Source organism: Eulemur rufifrons, chromosome 1 (genome assembly GCF_041146395.1).
Source record: "Eulemur rufifrons isolate Redbay chromosome 1, OSU_ERuf_1, whole genome shotgun sequence".
Classification (NCBI taxonomy): Eukaryota; Metazoa; Chordata; class Mammalia; order Primates; family Lemuridae; genus Eulemur; species Eulemur rufifrons.
The window spans coordinates 35,539,142-35,559,072 of record NC_090983.1 but is presented as its reverse complement, the minus strand read 5'-3'; the positions used below and the strand labels follow the sequence as shown (position 1 = coordinate 35,559,072).

Here is a 19,931-nt window from a genome sequence, read left to right as displayed (position 1 = left end):
AGGGGTCTTTGTGGACGTGGAGAGACAGGTACACTCATACACTGCTGGTGGGACTGTAAACTAGTGCAACCCCTGTGGAAAGCAATGTGGAGATACCTTAAACAGATTCAAGTAGACCTACCATTCGATCCAGCAATCCCATTATTGGGCATCTACCCAGAAGAACAAAAGTCATTCTATAAGAAAGACACCTGCACTTGAATGTTTATAGCAGCACAATTCACAATCTCAAAGATGTGGAAGCAACCCAAATGCCCATCAATTCATGAATGGATTAGTAAAATGTGGTATATGTATACCATGGAATATTACTCAGCTATTAGAAATAATGGCGATATGGCATCTCTTTGGTTCTCCTGGAGAGAGCTGGAACCCATTCTATTAAGTGAAGTATCCCAAGAATGGAAAAATAAGCACCACATGTACTCACCAGCAAACTGGTTTCCCTGAGTGCACATTTGGGAATAACACCAACTGGGTATCGGACAGAGGTCGGGGCTGGGTGGAAGGGATGGGTGCATACCTACATGATGAGTGGGATGTGCACTGTCTAGGGAATGGACACACTTGAAGCTCAGACTCGGGGCGACGGGGAGGCATGGGCAATATATGTAGCCTGAACTTTTGTACCCCCATAATGAGCTGAAAAACAAAACAAACAAACAAACAAACAGTTATTTGGAGTCATTCTGCACAGGAGGTCTATCTCTTCATTTATTAATTATTCAATTATCAGTGTGGACTTACATTTATTTTATATGTTTTGTTATAATTTGATATTACTTTCTTTACTTTCTAGCATGCACTATAAGATGCACCAGGCTCATCTTGTATTTTTCCTAGAATCAGTCATTTCTCCAAGGAGGAGGGCTAATTTTTGAAATATGATTTTGTGTCTTAACTAAGGGCCTTAGCTAAGGACAGGTCAGAATCAGCTAGGAAACATTCACTAATGTGTACTTGTACAACTCTTACCACACCTAAACTGTGTGGCAGGGCAGAAAAGATGTGCACATATACTCCAACCACAACACCGTTGGCATTTCTGCTTGGTTCCAAGATTCAGACAGCCTGTTATCTTCATTCCTCCTTAAACATTGTTATGAGTGATATAACAGACAGGCTAATTGCAGATGAGAGAAAACAAACCCAAACATTTTAGCTCCAAATCATCAGTAGTATTATGTGAGAAGAGACTCTGATGATATAGGCATTGCTTTGCAAACCAATGTATACACACCCCTGAGTACACAGCAGACAGCCAAGGAACAGGCAAAATCAAAGTGGTATTTTCCTGGATCATCAGGTAACTTTAGTATTTGAGGGGAGGGGGCAGTTGTTATTAAAGCTAAAGAGGAAAAAATCCTATTTGCAAACTGAAACCAACTTTGATATGTAAAAAGTTTACTTAAAAATAAATAAAACATACAAATAATTTAGTATCAGTAGAGCTGGCTTCAAGCTTCCTCTCCATATTGAAGGATCCTCAATCATTATTGGTAATATGATGCAACATTTAAGAAATGCTGATAAGATTTTCTAATCTAAACTGGAGTACTAGTAAATTAGCACTAATTGGTGTATAGCTCTTTAGCCAACGTTAAAAATGGCTTGTTTTGTTTGTTCTGGGAAGTCAGTCATTCAAGACTAAAATTGGCCCCTAAGAAGAATGCACAGCTCCTCCCCAGTCTCCCTCCCTCCCTCCCAAAGGAGAAATGCCGTTCTGCACAGGACAGGCTCAGAAATCCAAACTTACATTTTCTCTTTTGAGATTTTATCACTTGAGATTTCTTTTAGATTTCTAGGCCATGGAAAGTAAAGGGAGCTGCCCAACCTTAAGCAAGTCTGATCCTCTTATTCCGGGGCCCTCCCATTTTTCTGGACCTATCAGAATGACCTGGGCTGGTTCCATTCAGGGCTTTGCTGCTCTGAGAAGACCTGGAGTGGGCGATCTGGACCAGTGCCACTTTAAGTATTAGAAAATACATTATCTTACTTCTTTTTACGGGCTGGCTTTCTCTTCTGGAACTTGCCTTTCCTTTAAAGTAAGATATGGGGGGTCAAGCTGGGAGTACGGGCTTAGGAAGAAACAGGCACTGGAAACCTCTTGGCCTCTCTTAGTCCATTTGAACTGCTGTAACAGAACATCAGAGACTGGATAGCTTATAAACAACACAAATTTATTTCTCATAGTTCCACAGGCTGGGAAGTCCAAGATGAAGGCTCTGGAAGATTCAGGGTCTGGTAAGGGTCAGCTTCCTGGTCCGTAGATGGCCGTCTTCTCACTTTGAGCTCACATGGCAGTAGGGACAAAGGAGATCACTGAGGTCTCTTTCCTAAGGGCACTAATCCTATTCATGAGAGTTCCACCTTCATGACCTAATCACCTCTCAAAGGCCCCACCTCTAAACACTATCACATTAGGGATTAACTTTTTAACATATGAATTTTGGGTGGACACAAACATTCAGTCTAATCCATTCGGTCTCTTTAGACCTGTTTCTACTTATTCTGCAAAAGATATCCTTATATGGTTTAATCCAATTCTAAAGAGATGGCATTGGACATTGGGACAATCCTTGCAGTAAAAGTAAGTCTTTACTTAGCTGGGAAGTCAGGAATTTAATTTGGGGGTGGGGACAAGGACAGAGACAGGTATGTGTTGGCAATGTCATCACAAGGTTCAAGAATTTGGACCTGGGGTCCATTTTCTAATGCAAGCTGAACACCAACCTGCATATGAATTGTGACACTATCCAAGTATTTTGTGTAGCAAGAGGTGGTATTTTATAACATCATTATAAATTATCAAAGAAACAGATACTGTTCCAATAATTTAAGCTTTGAAAAATTGCTAGTTTTTCCTTTCTAAATGAAAAACCAGTGACTAAACAACTTTTGGAAGGATCTATCTATATGAGGGTTTTTAAATAATTGAACAAATAAAGTGTGTAAAACTCATGTGTCAATGTAAACACTATATCTTTATCAGATATTCTCGTTTCAATTTATTTTGTGATTCCAAAGTTTACTTTGGTTGACAAATGAAATACTAGTGACGTATCTATTTAGAAGGGAAAAAAGTTATTAATGAATAATTTTAGAACAAGTAAAGGAAGAAAATATGAAGAGAAAATCTTCATTCCTTGATGAAGAGGTTAAAGGCTTTCTGGTCCAAGGATGAAGTAAAAAACAGCATGAAAGACTTCCCAAGATGGTAGATGGTGGGAATTATTATTCATTATTAAACATTCACTAATTAAGTGGGTTTCAGATTTATACTAAAAGAAATAATTAAGGCTGATAAATTTATCACAATAAAAGTACATTGAGGACAAAGGATATAGAGGAAACATTATGACACAAAAACCAGGAAGTTGGTGCCATGAATGCAGAATCTTTCTCTTCCCCTACATAACAATGTCACACTTAAATCAGTGATAGAAGATGAATCTTCTGCTTTAACTGCTCTCATGTGATATATGAAGTTCCTTTCTAATCTAAAATAGAGACTAAAAAGTTTAATGCCACATCTGTTTCATGAAATCTTGACAGGAATCATCTTAACTCACTCGATTAACATGAGTCAGTTTTCAGAAAGATAGTGGTATAAACACAGATAATTTTCAAGAATATCCTTTAGTGACTGACTGTGCTTATAGTATGTATTTGCCATTCTCCTTTCCCCATCTCTTCTTCTTAACTGCCATGTCTTAGTCACATTTTTTTATTTGGTCACTTTACACCACCAGTCAATCAAGTATAAAAGATAATGTTATTGATTAAATCAAGGGTTCCAAACTAGCGACCTGCAAGACAAATTCAACCTGTAGACATGTTTGGTTTAATCCATTCTTGATAAATCAGAAGACCTTTCAACACTGAACCTGAATTTCAAGTGGCTAGGATCTGCTGGAGCAAAATATTAGAATGCTCTCTTTAGGTTAGCCCCACCATTCTCTGTTGTTTATATCCAGTCAGATTCACTCATTAAATACCCACCTGGTCCCTGCAGGCATGTGAATATGCGACCCCCAGACTCAACTGCTGTGGGTGGTGGTGGTGGTAGTAGTGGTGTGTATGTGTGTATATGAAGTAATCATTCAACCAAGATGGTTTAACAAATAGTCTCAACCCATGTGAGTTAAGAGATGATTTGTGCTAATTCATCCCTTTACCATTCGTGGCCCATCAAATAGTGAAATATTCTTTAGGGAAAAACAAAATAGATTCCAAATAAAATAAACAAATAATAAATAAATAAAATATATCAAATAAGAAGATATAAAAATAAACAAAATAATTATTAATACCAAAAAAGAGAACCTCCTGTTTTCATAGAGCTGCAAACTAATCCCATGAGATCTTATCTGTACTTTTGTTCTCCTCCCTCCTGTTTTGCTTCCCAAAAGTCTGACAGAAAAGTCATAATCTATTTTTTTAAAGAAGATTTATTTTGGATTAAGTGATTTCATGATGCAACATGGTTTTAAACAAAAATAGAGATCAGTATGAAAATAAAACAAATTGTACACATTAAAATATCTTCCCCTCAAAGCATTTCAGAATCATAAAAAATACAACGAAAGAGTCAGGGGTGCAGGTGAGGGTGAGGATAAGAATACAGATGTCTCAGAAAATAAACAGCTAGTCCCAGTTGAGAGTCTTAGGCTCTATATAATACCTCCCACAAACCATTTCTAAGATGTCAACAATCTGCATTATTTGCTTTGGAAAAAAAAAAGAAATTTAAATGTAAGGTGAAATGAGAGCTATATAATATTGATACTAGTAACAAGTATCCCCCATTATTATTCTCTACTAAAAGCCACATAAATATGAAGCTTAAATCAACTCAAAAATAGAAACATCACTATTAACCGTGATACATGGTGTAGCGGACATGAGTGGGGTTGGTGAAGAGAAATGAAAAGGCTTAAAAAAATACACCACCTGTACTCTCCTGAAATCTTAGAAATAAATATTTTTTTTACAGAGCCTGAATATTAAAAAGTAAGCATTATTATAAAATTAGATTAATACTTCCAGTAAGAGACGAGAGAGATGCATGTATTTTTATTCATTTATTTTGGAATGCCTGCATCCCTATTATAAAAACATGTAATCTTAAGCACTTTCCAACATATTAACAGCCCCAAATTTTACTTATGCTATTATATAAAGAAAAATAGGTTGTAATTACATCTTTTAGAGCATTAGGGTCCAAAAAGAACATTCAGTTCCGTGTTAATTCCTGGCTAATCCTTCCCAAGGTATTTCTTGAACATTACCCTTTTCTTTATTTTATTTTTTATTTTTTTTTACAGAAGGTGATAGTAACCAGAAGTTGTTTACTGATGGTTCCTTACCTGCATCGATAATAGCTGATTCAGTTTGAATCATACAAGTGCCTATCAACACTCCTCAGGGTTGTAATATCTCAAAAGTTGGCTAGAAAGATATCACCTGCCCAAGGCCACTAGACATAAAAATCACATGTATAAATTTGATTCTCCTGTGTTCCCCAGAAACCACACAACTAGGGCTGTCCTATTCTGCTGAGCTGTTCCATCACGAAAGCCAAATCAACTACCTTGCAGATAAAATCTAAGCAAATGTATTTTCTTTCTTGACTAACTTCCTAAATTGGAAACACTGATTCGGTCTCCATTTGCAACCCTCACTTTTAGGGTTTTCCCTTCTAGATTAACAGAGAATATTTGAGTTACCATTAGAAACCATGAAAATGTCTCCAAAGCTATTCTAATGTCAAAGAATGTCTGCTCAAAACCAAATTAAGTATAATCAAATATAAGCACCCTTTCTTTTATTTTATACACCATGTTCAATAATGGTAACACTAATACTTAAGTTAAAAAAATTCATAACATAATTTAATGCTAAATTGTTGAATCTCCTGATTAAGCTATGGTTAGCTTTAATACTCTGAGGCTAAATTCCCTTTTGCAATACAGAAAATGTTAACCTAGTGAAGTTATAAAATGAGGGCATTTCCCACCAAATAGATTATCAAACAGTGCCTCAGTTAGGCAACACAGCATTCTTCTCCAAATTGAAGGATGTTTCTACCCCCACCATGTCCTAAGATGATCCTTCCACCCTTGTTCTCACTTTCCCTCTGCTACACTCCTGTCTTCACCATCATTTTGCTCCTTCTGGCCCACATTGCTATGACATGGGCAGCACACAATCCGGGTATCCTTTGTGCCAGCTCCTTGGAATGCAGTTGCCATGCGGAATCTTGACAGTTGGTCAATAATTAGCATTACATTCTTGGGGGTGGCACAGCTGCTGGGCTCCTCTTTCCTACTTTTTATTTTTATCACCCTTTCAGTGGGCAGCAGTTGGCCTTAAGCCGCAATTCAGATAGCTTTATTGACTCTGGTATTCCTTTGCTTCCATGCTAGACAAACAAATTTATCTGGAAAACACAATTGAACTAGAAAGGAAATAAGTTTTGCAAAATTGGAATCTAAAAGTAACATTATTATTAATTTCAACTCAAGTCTCAAGGAAGTAAGATAGCTAACATCTAGCGTGTTGTCTCATCAACTAAATCAGCCCATAAAATGGAGCACAAGGCCCTGAAACTCAGACTCAGTTTGGAAATTAGACCACATTCTTCTATGCATGTTTTTATTATGCAGGGTTGCAGATACCTTTTAATGATGATACAGCATCATTTCACCTCCCTCTGAATAAGGTTAACTTGAACAGCCTCCCAGACTCTTCATTACAAGAGTGACAAGTGGTCAAGTCATAAATAAAATTTGTGCAGAAAGATATTAAAAAATCATTTGAATGAATGTGAGGAAGACAGGGAGGAAGAACCTGCAGTGGTTCCTTCATGGATATCATTGGAACTCAGCTATCAGGGCTTACTGGATCCATCATTATTAAAAATTAAAAAATAAAATAAGGCTTTTGATTATTGCTTTTTCCATTATCTTACTTACAAATATTTGAGAAAACTATACCATATAAATCCATCAAAAGCAACCAAATTTTGCCCCCCCTTTTCAATTTCTCATGACAAGTATTAAAATGCAAATATTAGGTCTATGGGGAGTTTTTTCCATGAATAGACTAATTTCTTCATGGATTTTTCAGGTGTTACATTTTAAGTGTGTTTGTTTCAGAAAGAGAGTTTGGGTAGATGAAGCATCCTGCAAAAGTCACTGAAAATGGAATATACTGTTACAAACATTACTATCCACATTTCTCGAGATGAAACACAGAATTGTGACTATAGAGTACTGAAACTGATCCCACAAGCCATCCATGAAAATCAGTCTCAACCCAGATGGGACTTGACATTTGTACCCCACAAAGAATGTGAGGATCAAAACAGAGGATGTACCTGAAAGCACTTTGAAACTCTAAAGCACTGTGCAAACATATTCTACCATTACTGTCATTCATTTGAATGCATTTTTACCATTTCTGATTGTTATGCAGGTTAAATGGATTTTCCTTATTATAGAATTTCTACTAAATTATAAATATTATACAACACATGCTAGAAAATTGTGACCATACTTCTTGGACCCGGATCCACTCAATTTGTGCATGAGAAAAAAGTTTTGATGCCAGAAGTTGTTTGGGCTCAGGGACTAGGATTTTTCACACTGAAAACTGAAGGTACACTGTGGTACAGATGAAGGGAAACTGAGGGAAACTACCAGACTTAATTCTGGCATTTCCTTCATAATTTGAAGACCTTGAGTTGCTCCTTCACAGTTCAGCTTCCCACCTACACACTTTAAACCCTCCTGGGCGTCAAAACACTTGACCAGTATTGATACATTATTACATGCCATTAGTTACCAACACAAACAGCACTTATGTGATTTTTTTTTTTTTTTTTAGCTACACTATTTCTCTTATGTGAAGTCATCACTGAATCTCCCAGATAAAATAAGTTGTTCTATCTTCATTCTTTGATTGTAGAACTTGCCAAATTTTATTAAAAATACTTTTTTAAACCTTGGTGTCTACTCTACTAGACTGTGATCTTCTCAAGGGCAGATTTAGTTAGAATCTTGTAGCTCCATCATCAAACACACTGACTAGCACAGAGTGAGTGCCAATACAGTGCCCGTTCTCTCATCCAAGAGATGTTCTGCATACATATATGATGTATTGTGGCTGTCTTCTATAGTATAAGGAGCATCGCTTATGAATTTCTTAAAAAAAAAAAAAAAGACCATAAATCCTAGTTATCTGGGTTCATAGTGCAGAAGAAAATATTTATGGATATTTCTAATTGTAGAATATATTAAAGTCTAATTTATTCTGTGGAAATGTTATTTAATATTTTATATAGTTAGCATTGGCTGTTTTTTATTTTAGTAATAAAGAATAATAGATAGGTTATTATGGTGTTATGATATGCTAAGTATATCTTTGATAACTCCCAATTCTGAGAACAGTATCAACTAGACAATTATACCAAGAATGTCTGCATATATTAAAGTGAACTGTTATTTGGGAAGAAGTTGGATGCCTTAACAAAGAAATGTGTTTGTTAGGAATAAAGAGATACATTTTATTTCAAATCTTTTTTACCTAATAATATGGAATGGTAACAAAGTATATCAAACCAAAATGAAAGCAAACATGGTCTATGAATGTATTTTTGAAAGAAATGCAACCTTCTATATCTGCTGCTTAGAGGATGCCAGCTCTAAAACATCTCATATACCATCAAAAATGTGATTTAAAAAAAAGTGTTATTACTTTTACTTATAATGAAAAAATACAAACAAGTGAAAACAGTTTGCAAAATTAAATATATACTTGTATTCATGATCAATAAGTACAAACTAACATTTCCAGTTAATTTTTTTTTCTTTTCCCTTTTTTTCTGGTCCAATTATTGTATACAGAGAAATCTTCCTTTCTTGTGTCCAGATTTCTATTATATATTTTCTAATATAACCTTTTTTCAGAACGTTTCCCTACATTGCAGTACCTGCCTCTAGTGCAGGAATGCAACATGAGTGCTATTCCTCTTGAGGCTTCCAATAGTAAACACAGCTTAAGCAACAGGAGAGCAATCAGTTCTCATGAAACACCTATGAAAACTATGCATATGACCTCTATAAAATACAAGATTGCCAACATCCCATAATAGGAATTCCATGGCTGCTTATAAATGTAAGTCTCAAAGAAATATTTGGGGAATGCCTGTAAACCCATAGGCTGGCAAACCAAATGTTAATCCAACGCTTTTATCATCCTCAATTTAACTTCACTCTATTGAATGTCTGATTATTTATGGCCATAAGTCAAGAAATAAACAATGATGTGGAGTAATCCCAAAAGCAATTAAGATGAAGGACACCCTCTCATAAAAATTAAGAAGAAATAAGGTGAATGATATCATGCAGTTTTGGAGTTACCATAGAAAACCTGTTTCTTAATAAGAAAATTATGCATCAGTGAAAATGCAGGCTTAGAAATATAGTACTGAGAGTTTCAATTCGTGATGTCTTCATTGATGAGGGAAAATGGAATTCTTATTACTAAAGAGAGCTGATCTTTTCAGTGTTGCTGATGGCTCCTTAACTGAGCTTAGTGTTTAATGATGCTGTACAAATAAAAAGCAGTGGGGGAAATACGAAATATCTGTATTAAATGCCATCCTATAAAGTATTTGATGGATGGAAGAGAATCTAATGCATTTTAAATAAATGCATATCATACTATCACATATAGTGAGTCTTAAAAAATTATTACTCAGATGCACAGTCCTTGTAGTGGTAGACACGGCACTGTGAAGGAAGTCTGATTTAGAAGCTATTTTCTATTGTACTTGTCAAGTGATGGAGTTGCTGTTAGTCATATAGTAATGTCCCTTCAACTTTGGTACATTCAGTGCAAAATATTTTGGGGATTTTGTTTTAACCTTTATAAAAATAAAAGGCCCTTTTGTTCCCTTGAGAGTGCTTAAATGGATGCATACTAGCATGATGCCCGAGTAAGCATGGAACATGACAATGGAACAGGTGATACATACAGCATGATAGGTAGGTTCTTATATACATCTTAAAGAACATAAATATAATGAACCTATAAAAAATAAACAGAACTCACTGTGTACTTTTTCCTGATATGCTGTGATTAATTGCTAGTTATTTTAAAATTGTTTTCATGCATTATAAAGCATAAAATCTGTCATTAGTAATTCATTGAATAACGGTTTGTCTTCAGCCATAATTACACACATACCACTTGCATATACATTGTCACAGACCACCTTATTGCAAATCTTTAAAGTTACCTCATATTGACTTGGTTTCATTTTCACTCATGTCCCATGAAAGCTGAAACCTATGGTGCACACCATGCAGGCACTCATAAGCAAGAAACGAATATTCTGTTATAACTTAGGGCTTAAATGAATATACTTTCAGGAAATATATTTGTTTTTATTATATTATTTAACTTGCACTAATTTGGAGATTGGGCCAAGTGCTGCCAGTTTGGCTTGAACCACATTCAAGAGTAAGTTTCAAGATTCTCCTGAGTCCCTAGAAATTACCATGGAGCTGATAATATACAGGTTCATCTCTGTCTTGGAACATAACAAATGGAAAAAGTTTGGCAGTCAAGAACTGTTGATTGAAAGACTATTGGGTTGTTCCCTGGGCATCAAGCTCACCCAATCCTTCCAAGAGGACTCATCACCAGTCCCCATACGTGACAGCGCACGTGTTCCTGGAAAATAACAGCACTCAGCGTTACCCTAAAGGAAGCAAACTCTTGAAACTTCCAGTGTTCAGTCATTCTTCCAGAAGGCAGCGTCTGAAATTGCCTGTCCACAAAGAGCTGGGCATTGTGCTTCCAGTTCATTCAAGTCCAAAGGTACTGGTCTCCTCAACTGCTGTCAAGAGTTTTTCATAAAGCATGGAAAAGGATGGGTATGGGGGCAGATCCAGACGGTTAAAACAAGTATGAGCTCTGCAAACAGAAGAGGCAACACATAGTTTAGGACAGGCAAGTGAAATGAGAATGAGAATGTGTGTGTCTTTCATATTCAAATTTACTTGTTACCAATTTTCATATTACTTTTGGAAAACCTTTGAAAACATTTTAACTTTAAAAATTCAAAAGTTAATTTCTCTAAGGGAAAGAGTATATTTAAAAAACATTTTCACAACCACTTAAAAGCTACATTACATATAAATTAGTTTGTTGAGTTGTCTAAGAATTATAAAGACAAGTTTGGTTTTTTGTTTCTCTTTCGGTTTAGATTTTTTTAGGACATGGGTATAAGGCCTTGCAAAGTAGTTCATTTTCAGAGCTGGAAATTTGCCTGCATGTCTCTCAGATAATCTGCAGTTTTGCATTTTTTCTTTTTCTTGGGCAAGGAAGAGCACCCAGTGTCTCTGAAGACCTGTCTCATGGCTTAGAGTCTTGGGAAATTCCCTGGCTGGACTTTTCTGTGTAAGTCAGTAGACCATTGTTACTCCTTTGGATCCTGTGCTATAATCTGTTTTCTCCCCATTCACAATGCAAAAAAAGTGCCATTTAAATCATTACATTAAGTATTCTTTTTTAGAAATACCTCTCCTTTTGCCAAGATAGGAAAAAAATGTTTTCCTGTTATGTGCACCTGAATCATAATAAAAAATAGACAGTCTCCAAATAGTACATCTTATCAGGAAGCAAATCTGCACTTTTGACACGGAATAGGAGGCATTCCACTCTGAATGTACAACAGCCTGTTTATAGGACCTAAATAACTTTGACTTAAAAAATTCTTCTGAATGAGTATGAAATTGCAGGAGCTATAATTATTAGCAGGCTATTTCTACAAAGTCACATGTTTAAATTTTACTCCTATAAATTACTTTTCCCTTATGAAATAAATATAATTAATATTCCTAGATGCAGTATAGCATAGAGGGAAGATCAGAGGCTTGGAGTTAGACAGACTTGTGTTTGAATTCCAGCTCTACCAACAAGGAGTAGTGAGGATTTGGAGTTATTAAAATGCTGAGTCTCAATTTTCTTACCTGTAAAAGGAAGGGAATAATATAATTTGTCTTGGAAGGATGTGAAAATTAAACAAAATAACAGAAACATGCTTAACAGAATGCCTGGCTCATAATGTTTGATCAATTCATAATAGATATATTATTGGCTATATCTCATTATCATCAAAAAGATTTACTCTAATTGCCATTGATAAATTGCCAAAAGTATTAATAGCCCAAGAAAACTAAGAGATAGTAAAGAGATAATAAGACAGGTATGTGGCCACATGGCTTATTAGAAATAGGAACATGAAGGAGATCTGTTATAAGAATACAGGTTGGGTATCCCTTAAATGCTTTGGGACCAGAAATGTTACAGATTTTGGATTTTTTCAAATTTTTGGAATATTTGCATATATGTAATGATATATCTTGGAGATGGGATGCAAGTCTAAACACAAAATTCATTTGTTTACTATATACCTTATACATATAGCCTGAAGGTAATTTTATACAATAGTTTAAATAATTTTGTGCACGAAACAAAGTTTTGACTGCACTTTGACTGTGACCCTGTCACACAAAATTTTCCACTTGTGGCGTCATGTTTACACTCAAAAGACTTTGGAGCATTTTGTATTTAGGATTTTTGGATTAGGGATGATCAACCTGTACCAGTTTTACAACATAGAGATAGTATTCACTCAGAATTTGCCACTCTTATTACTATAAATTGTGGGATATACTGGTAGAAATCATTTAATCTTTTTAGGCAGACACTTTTTTTTGATACAACAAACATTCGAGAACTGCATTTAATATATTTCTTCTTACACCTTCTTATAGTGGACTCCAAACTTGAACCTCAAGGAAAAGGTTTTAATATTTCAAAAATTCAACTAGCATACTAAAATTGAGTCCCAGGAATGGTTTAAAATTCATCTTGCATGAAACACTGGAATAAAAATGTTAAATGAAGATTCTATCTCTGTTCTAGGAGGAGAGGAAGAAGCAGAGAAACGAAATATGTTTTGAATATAATTATATGCTAGACTTGTGTGTTAGACACATAACATTCATTAACCCATTAGACTCAAAGATGGAAGCGCATTATCATTTTTAAATTTTTATTTCTTTGGTTACCAACAAAAGCATCTTTCCTCAAGTCTGCTCTTGTTTGTAGCAGTTCCTGTTCTGTGATTTACAAGTTCATCTCCCTTGCCTGTTTATCTTTTCTTTTTCATATTTTTATTGTGGTAAAATACACATAACATAAAATTTATCATTTAAACCATTTTTAAGTGCACAGCTCTGTGGCATTAAACACATGTACATTATTCTGCAACCATCACCACTGTCCATCTCCAGAATTTTTTCATCTTGCAAAACTGAAACTCCATAACCATTAAATAGTAACTCCCATTTCCCCTTCTCGCCTGCCTCTGGAAACCACCATTCTACTTTCTGTCTTTATGAATTTGACTATTCTTGGTACTTCATATAAATGGAATCTTAAAATATTTGTCCCTTGTGACTGGTTTATTTCACTTAGCATAGTGTTTTTAAGATTCATGCTGTAGCATGGTTCAGAATTTCTTTCTGTTTTAAGGCTGAATAATATTCCATTGCATGTGTATACCACATTGTTTATCCATTCATACACTGATGGACACGAATTGTTTCCACATTTTGGCCACTGTGAATAATGCTGCCATGAACGTAGGTGTACAAATATCTGTTTAAGTCCCTGCTTCCAATTATTTTGGGGATATACCCAGAAGTTGAACTGCTGGATCATATAGTAATTCTATTTTTAATATTTTAAGGAACAACTATATTGTTTTTCATAGTGGCTACAACATTTTACATTCCCACCAACAGTACACAAGTGTTCCAATTCTCCATATACTTGCCAACACCTATTTTGTTGTTGTTGTTTTTTTAATAATAGCCATCCTAATGAGTGTTAAGTCCACTTATCTTTTAAAGCCTTCGGATTTCTTATTGAGTCATATAAATGATACAAAATAAAGGAAGACTCTCACCAAGGCTGGATTTGAAGAAGCAAACTATCATAAATCCTGCAACCACAAGGAATGAATTCTGCCAACAACCTAAGGGAGCTTGGAAGCAGATCCTTCCCTAGTTGACCCTTCAGATGAGAATGCAGCGCAGTCAACACCTTGATTTCAGTCTTGTGAGACAATGAGCAGAAAACCTAGCTAAACTGCCTGGAGCTAAGCTCCCTGATGGAAACAGTGAGATAATGAATATGTGCTGTTTTAAGCTGCTAAATTTGTGGTAGTTTGTTTTGCAGCAATAGAAAACTAGTAACAGGTCTCAAGATAGTGAAACAGTCCAAGAAAAGGTGGCAATGTGACGTTAGGTGTGACATAGCAGAATCATCTGTCAAGGGCAGGTGGTGAAGCAAAGCTGGGAGTAGGCAGCAGTCCTTTCATTCTTCCTGAGTTCTGCGTAGAGAAACAGGAAGTCTGCACGCCTCTCTGCAGTTTCTGTAGTATCTTTGCAGATGCTATTGTACCTTATCCAGTAAATCCACAAGCCTGAGTACTCTTTTCAGTTATCAACACAAGGGGAGGAACCTTTTTTGCTATTCTTTAGTTGTAAGACATCCTCATCATTACTGATCCATAATCTAAGGCTATCACTGCCTTACATATGGTTGTGTGACATATGGTTACCATAATACAACTTTCTTCTTCAATAAACTAAACAGCTCCTCTGGAAAATATTTCATTAGGATTGAGAAAGCATATATTGTAGAGGGGAAACTGTGCAGAAAGATTAAATAGTTTTTCCAAGGTCAAAGCTGAGTCAGTGGCCAAATCAAGAACAGTACCTCAACCTCGGGTCTCCCTGGGGAAGTCCAACATTAAACTGAAAGCAGGGAGACAAAAGCTCACTGGAACTACTCTTTTACTTTTGGAGCCTATGTGTTAACTTCATCTCACCCCTGACTAGGAACTGCTAGACCTCAACATCCTACCAGATTACATACATTTTGAGGACTGGGATTGGCAAAATAAAGCTTCAGATATTTTTTAAACGAGTAACTCAATTAGAATACGCAGTAGCTCTGGGGGAAAACTGCTAAGATTGGGTCAGTCCAGAAAATCCTGGGAGATACCAGGGGATTTTCAAGTGACCAAATCATCTAGTTCAATCTCAGACTTAACAGAAAGCAGAGATACTCAAAGGAGTACTTTGAAGTGCCTCAGAATCACCCCAGGAGCCTATTTACAATGGAGATTTTTGGTTGCACCCTGTGAGATTCTAAATCAGAAGGTGGGGGGGGGGGGCCTGGGGATCTGCATTTTAACAATCACTCCGAGTGAGTCTGATGCAGGTGGTCTCCACTACTGGAGAGGTATCAAGTGGCTCAGAAATAAGAGATCTGTATTGTATATTTGCACCAGTGTTCTGTGTGCTTGCAAAAATTTCAAAACTCCTTATAAACAAGACAGCATTGCTAATAAGGAAATTGAGGAATAGTGTGGTTAAATAAATTGCCCAATATTTACCACCAACTTGCTGTATGAGCCAAGAACAGAAAAAGAAAAAAAGCAAAGCAAAACACAATCCTCTGAGGTTTTTCACACCCCCACCCCCACCCCATTCCATGTCCTAAGAAAACTCTAGTAGAAAATAACAGGAGGGCCCTGGGACTGTGTTGATATTGGCAGCAAAAGCACATCCAGCTATTCAGTCTCAATAAAAGAACATTTTTCAAATCTTTCAAAGCCAGCCACACTAAAGCTATAATGAGTTTACCTCATTTTAATCTATGCAGCCAGAACCACTCAAGGCTAGCAGGTCTGAACCCATCTTTGGGAAATCATGCTGGCACCAATATTAAGAAGATTTAAAAATTCTCCAGACATCTGGTCTGACTTAATAGATCTCTTGGTGCTTTCTGGATTCTTCAAATGTTAACCAGGAGGACATATGCTTACCCTTTTTTCTTTCCTATAGATAGACAGGTCAATTATCCAAATCCAGTGAGCCAAAAGTATCACAATTATGTCTATATTTCCATAGACTGGTTCATTCATTAATGTATTTCTCTCTGTGTGTGTCAATGTTCTTACTTATTCATTTATTCCCCATTTTTCCAGAGGCCATTTTTGGTACCTTACAAAAACCCAAAATATATGACAAAGAAGAGATTACCATCAAAATTTTAAAATAAGAGGGAGAGAGAGGGAGGAGAAAACGATGGGCCACATTTTATCTAGTAGATGTAGTCCTAGAAATAAAATGTCTGTGCATCAAATAAATCCTTTTTATTTTTGCATTGTAACTTATAAAGTGTTAATACTCTTATTTTTAATTGGCAATGGTGCCTCACCCTGCAGATTTCTGCTTTCTTACTCCTCTACCTACCATTTCATCAAGTAATTAATAAAAAAAAAAAAAAAACCACACAAACACTTAAAAGCACTCTGGAGAATTCCTAAGGAATTTTGGAACATATTACTCTTCACTGTCAAGATTTCTTTGGAAATGTAAGTATTCCTGATCTAATTTACCTACCAAGTCCAAATTCTACCTCTCTGAAAGTGTGTCCACAGGCTTCCCCCAAAGGAACAGGGTGCGCATGCAGTGCTAGTTGTCCCTGCTGGAGGAAGAAGCAGGGAGGGCCAGGAGCTGGACTGTGGAACAGGTGAAGCTGGATTTCCTTTGTGCATCGACAGAGGTTCTGGTGCTTCCTCTCCTTCCTCCCCTTCCTCTCTGGCTTTCCAAGGCCCCCTAACCCAGGACCCAACAGGTATTCATGCAGAACCCAAGCCCTTTCACCTGTAGAACTTCTTTTATTATTTTGCTCCTTGAATATCCCATATTTTGAAAGCTTGCTGTTCCCATACAAAGTACTAAGGTGGATAAGACTGAACATGCTAAGCACGTCCTCTGGTAGATGAGTCTGGTCTCTCTGGCAGCAAACCACACAGGCAAATGGACCCCCTAAAGGTTGTGCAGCCTGTGCTCTGTACAGTTCACCCTTGAACAACATGGGTTTGAACTACAAAAGTCCACTTATATTCGAATTTTTTTCAGTAAATATATTTGGAAAATTTTTGGAGATATGCAACAATTTGAAAAAACTCACAGATGAACCATGACCCCTAAGACAGCAAGACCAACCCTCCTCTTCCTCCTCCTCCTCAGCCTGCTAACGTGAAGACAAGGATGAAGACCTGCATGATGATCCACTGCCACGTAATGAATAGTAAACATATCTTCTCTTCCTTAATTTTCTTAATATTTTCTTTTCTCTGGCCTACTCAATTATAAGAATACAGTATATAATACATAGACCATATAAAATATGTGTTTTGTGTAAGGTTTCCGGTCAATAGGAGGTTGTTAGAAGCTAAGTTTTGGGGGAGGCAAAAGTTACATGCCCCTAACCCCCACATTGTTCAAGGGTCCACTCACTGTACTAGGGGATCTGCCTGGGGTGAGTGGGTACTAAAATCCAGTCTTTGGCTCTGCTCACCAAACTGTGAGCCCTGGCCCAGGGATGCATTCTCCAGAAGACCAGGAGGCACCTTTGCTTAATCAATCCCAAAGATTCGTATGGAGAATTAGTGGCCCCGCATACAAACAATCATAACACAGTGAGTTACAGTCTGCTCAGCAGAGTCAGGGAAAGCTTTGTAGAAGACACCATTTGTCTGAAGGCTTGAAGGATTTGTAGGTGTGCGGGGTTTTTCTGGATCAACAAGAAGAAGGATGTTTCCAGAAGATGTCTCGGAAGCATGAGAAAGCATTCTACATCATCAGGTAACCTGAGAAGGACAAGTACCCAAGTGACAGGAGCCAAGGCTGCACCTGAGGCCAGACGGGAGGCAGGGCCACATCAGGAAGCAAGGTGTGCTCATGCACAGACCTTTTCTATTTATTTCATGGATGAAAGGGAGCTAGTGACTGGGTGTGCCGAGTGGGATGGCAGAGGTACCATTATACAAGGCAGGGAATATAAGAAATGTGCAGGGAATAGATGAATTCAGAGCTTGAAATCAGCATGAAAAATCCAAATTTACCAATCCCACAAGGGTGATAAAATTCAATTAAAGGAATCCAATGATAATTTTCTTAGCCCAGGTAACTTTATTAATACAATTAAAGGTGTAGCTTCTGTTAGGATTTTAAAAATATTCATAACTGCTCAAATATCCTCATTAATATCTTCTTAGACCATGAGGTTTAGAGCAGGAATTCCTGCTAAGACTAGGTCACAAATATTTGTGTAACCTATGGTGGCACAGCACAACCTCTGACCCTCACCAAGTGTTCAATAAATGTGAACTCATGGAAAGGAATTCTGTGGTACTTACTACCCCAACTACTATTTGTGATATGCCACTTGGGGCCAATGATATTGGTTATATGTTCATGTAAATATCCATTACTTCCCTCCCTTAAACATATTTAAGGTCCACATGGACAGAGATCAATTTACTAAATATATCTCCTGCAAGGTTTTGCACATAGTAAATGCATGATGAGTTATCTATAGACTGGCTAGAAGAATTAGGTCTATTAACTAATTAATGTCTTATTCCAAAGTCTCATTAGGTCACCTTTGTCAAAATGCACCTGGATCTATAAATACAATGTGGAATGTTACTGTATGGGAATTTCTGTATCTGAGTATAACTAGCAGAAGAAACTCTTCAAACTATGCACTCTGAGAAAGTGACTTCTTCACTTGTGGATTCCTCTGGAGAAAGATGCAGAGTACATACTTTTTAAATGTAAGAATTTAAACTCAATAGAAGAGATCCCCTTAAGAACAGTTCCAGGGATAGAGACTCTTGGAAGTCCACATAGAATATAAATACCCTGGGTAAATGTGGCATATTTCTCATGCACCTGAAGATTGTAAAATACCAGGCTAGCCTTGAAGGCTAGATATTAGGAACAATAGTAATAAAGCCTAAATTTATTGAATTATGTGTTAGGTCTTATTTTAAGCACTTTGCCTATGCTATCTTATTTAATGTTCAAAACAACTTCGTACTGTAAATACTAGTATTTATCCCAACTTTTCAGATACATTTTGGAAGATCTTGTCTAGGGTGATCCAAAGTCACCACTCAAGTTTAAGAATTCACTAAAAACAATATTCCTAGGGAACCTACTATGTGCCAGGTACTGGGCTCAGAGCTAGGAGCAAAGCCATGTTTAATTCAAACAAGTTCCTTATTCTCACAAGGTTATATTCCGGAGGAGGAGACAGATCATCAACAAGCAAACCAACAAGTAAACATGATGACTGAATTGAGGTAAGTCCGATTAAGGAAATAAAGTGTGACAGAGTGACAGGTGCCCTGGGGGCAGAAGCCTGGTGGGCCTTTCTGAGGAAATCTGGTCTAAGCTGAGTCCTTGGGGAAGATAAAGAGTCAACCACGTGAACAACCAGCAGAAAAGAGCCCCAGGCAACAAGTCCCTAGTCTTGAGGCAGAATTGAGTTTGGCATGTTTGGGGAACAGCTAGAAGGAGGCCAGTGACTGCCATGAGTCGGGGCAGAGTGTGCGTGTTGAAGTAGGAGTGAGAGGTCAGATCAGGGCCACCACCCCAAAGTCCTTGGGAAGGAGTTTGGATTTTATTCTATGCCATTGGAGGGTGTAAGCAAGGGAGGGGGGTGACCCTAACATGTCAGCAGATCCCAGCGGTTGCTGAGTGCAGAATGAATGAATGACAGGGAGTACAGAGGAGAAACAGCAGGGTGTTTAGCCAGCAGGCTGTGACTGTAGTCAGGGTGAATGGGGATGGTGTTGTAGACAAGGCTGGTAGAAAGAGATGAACCCAAACTAGTTTTTGCTCTTGAGGCGAAGGAGCGGGGATAAGCATTCTTTAACAGTTGCAATATTTGTCACCCACAAATACACATTTTAAAAT

General features: G+C 37.0%; 1 protein-coding gene across 1 annotated transcript in view; it reads right to left on the bottom strand.

Annotated features, from left to right (window-relative positions):
• Positions 1 to 10,584: 10,584 nt before the first annotated feature.
• The window catches only part of HECW2 (HECT, C2 and WW domain containing E3 ubiquitin protein ligase 2), a 204,640-nt gene continuing 195,293 nt past the window's right edge, over positions 10,585 to 19,931 (bottom strand). The window contains exon 28 of the mRNA XM_069469056.1: positions 10,585 to 10,986. Coding sequence (XP_069325157.1) covers positions 10,875 to 10,986 — 112 coding nt within the window. The 3' untranslated portion in view covers positions 10,585 to 10,874. The remainder of the gene's footprint in view (positions 10,987 to 19,931) is intronic.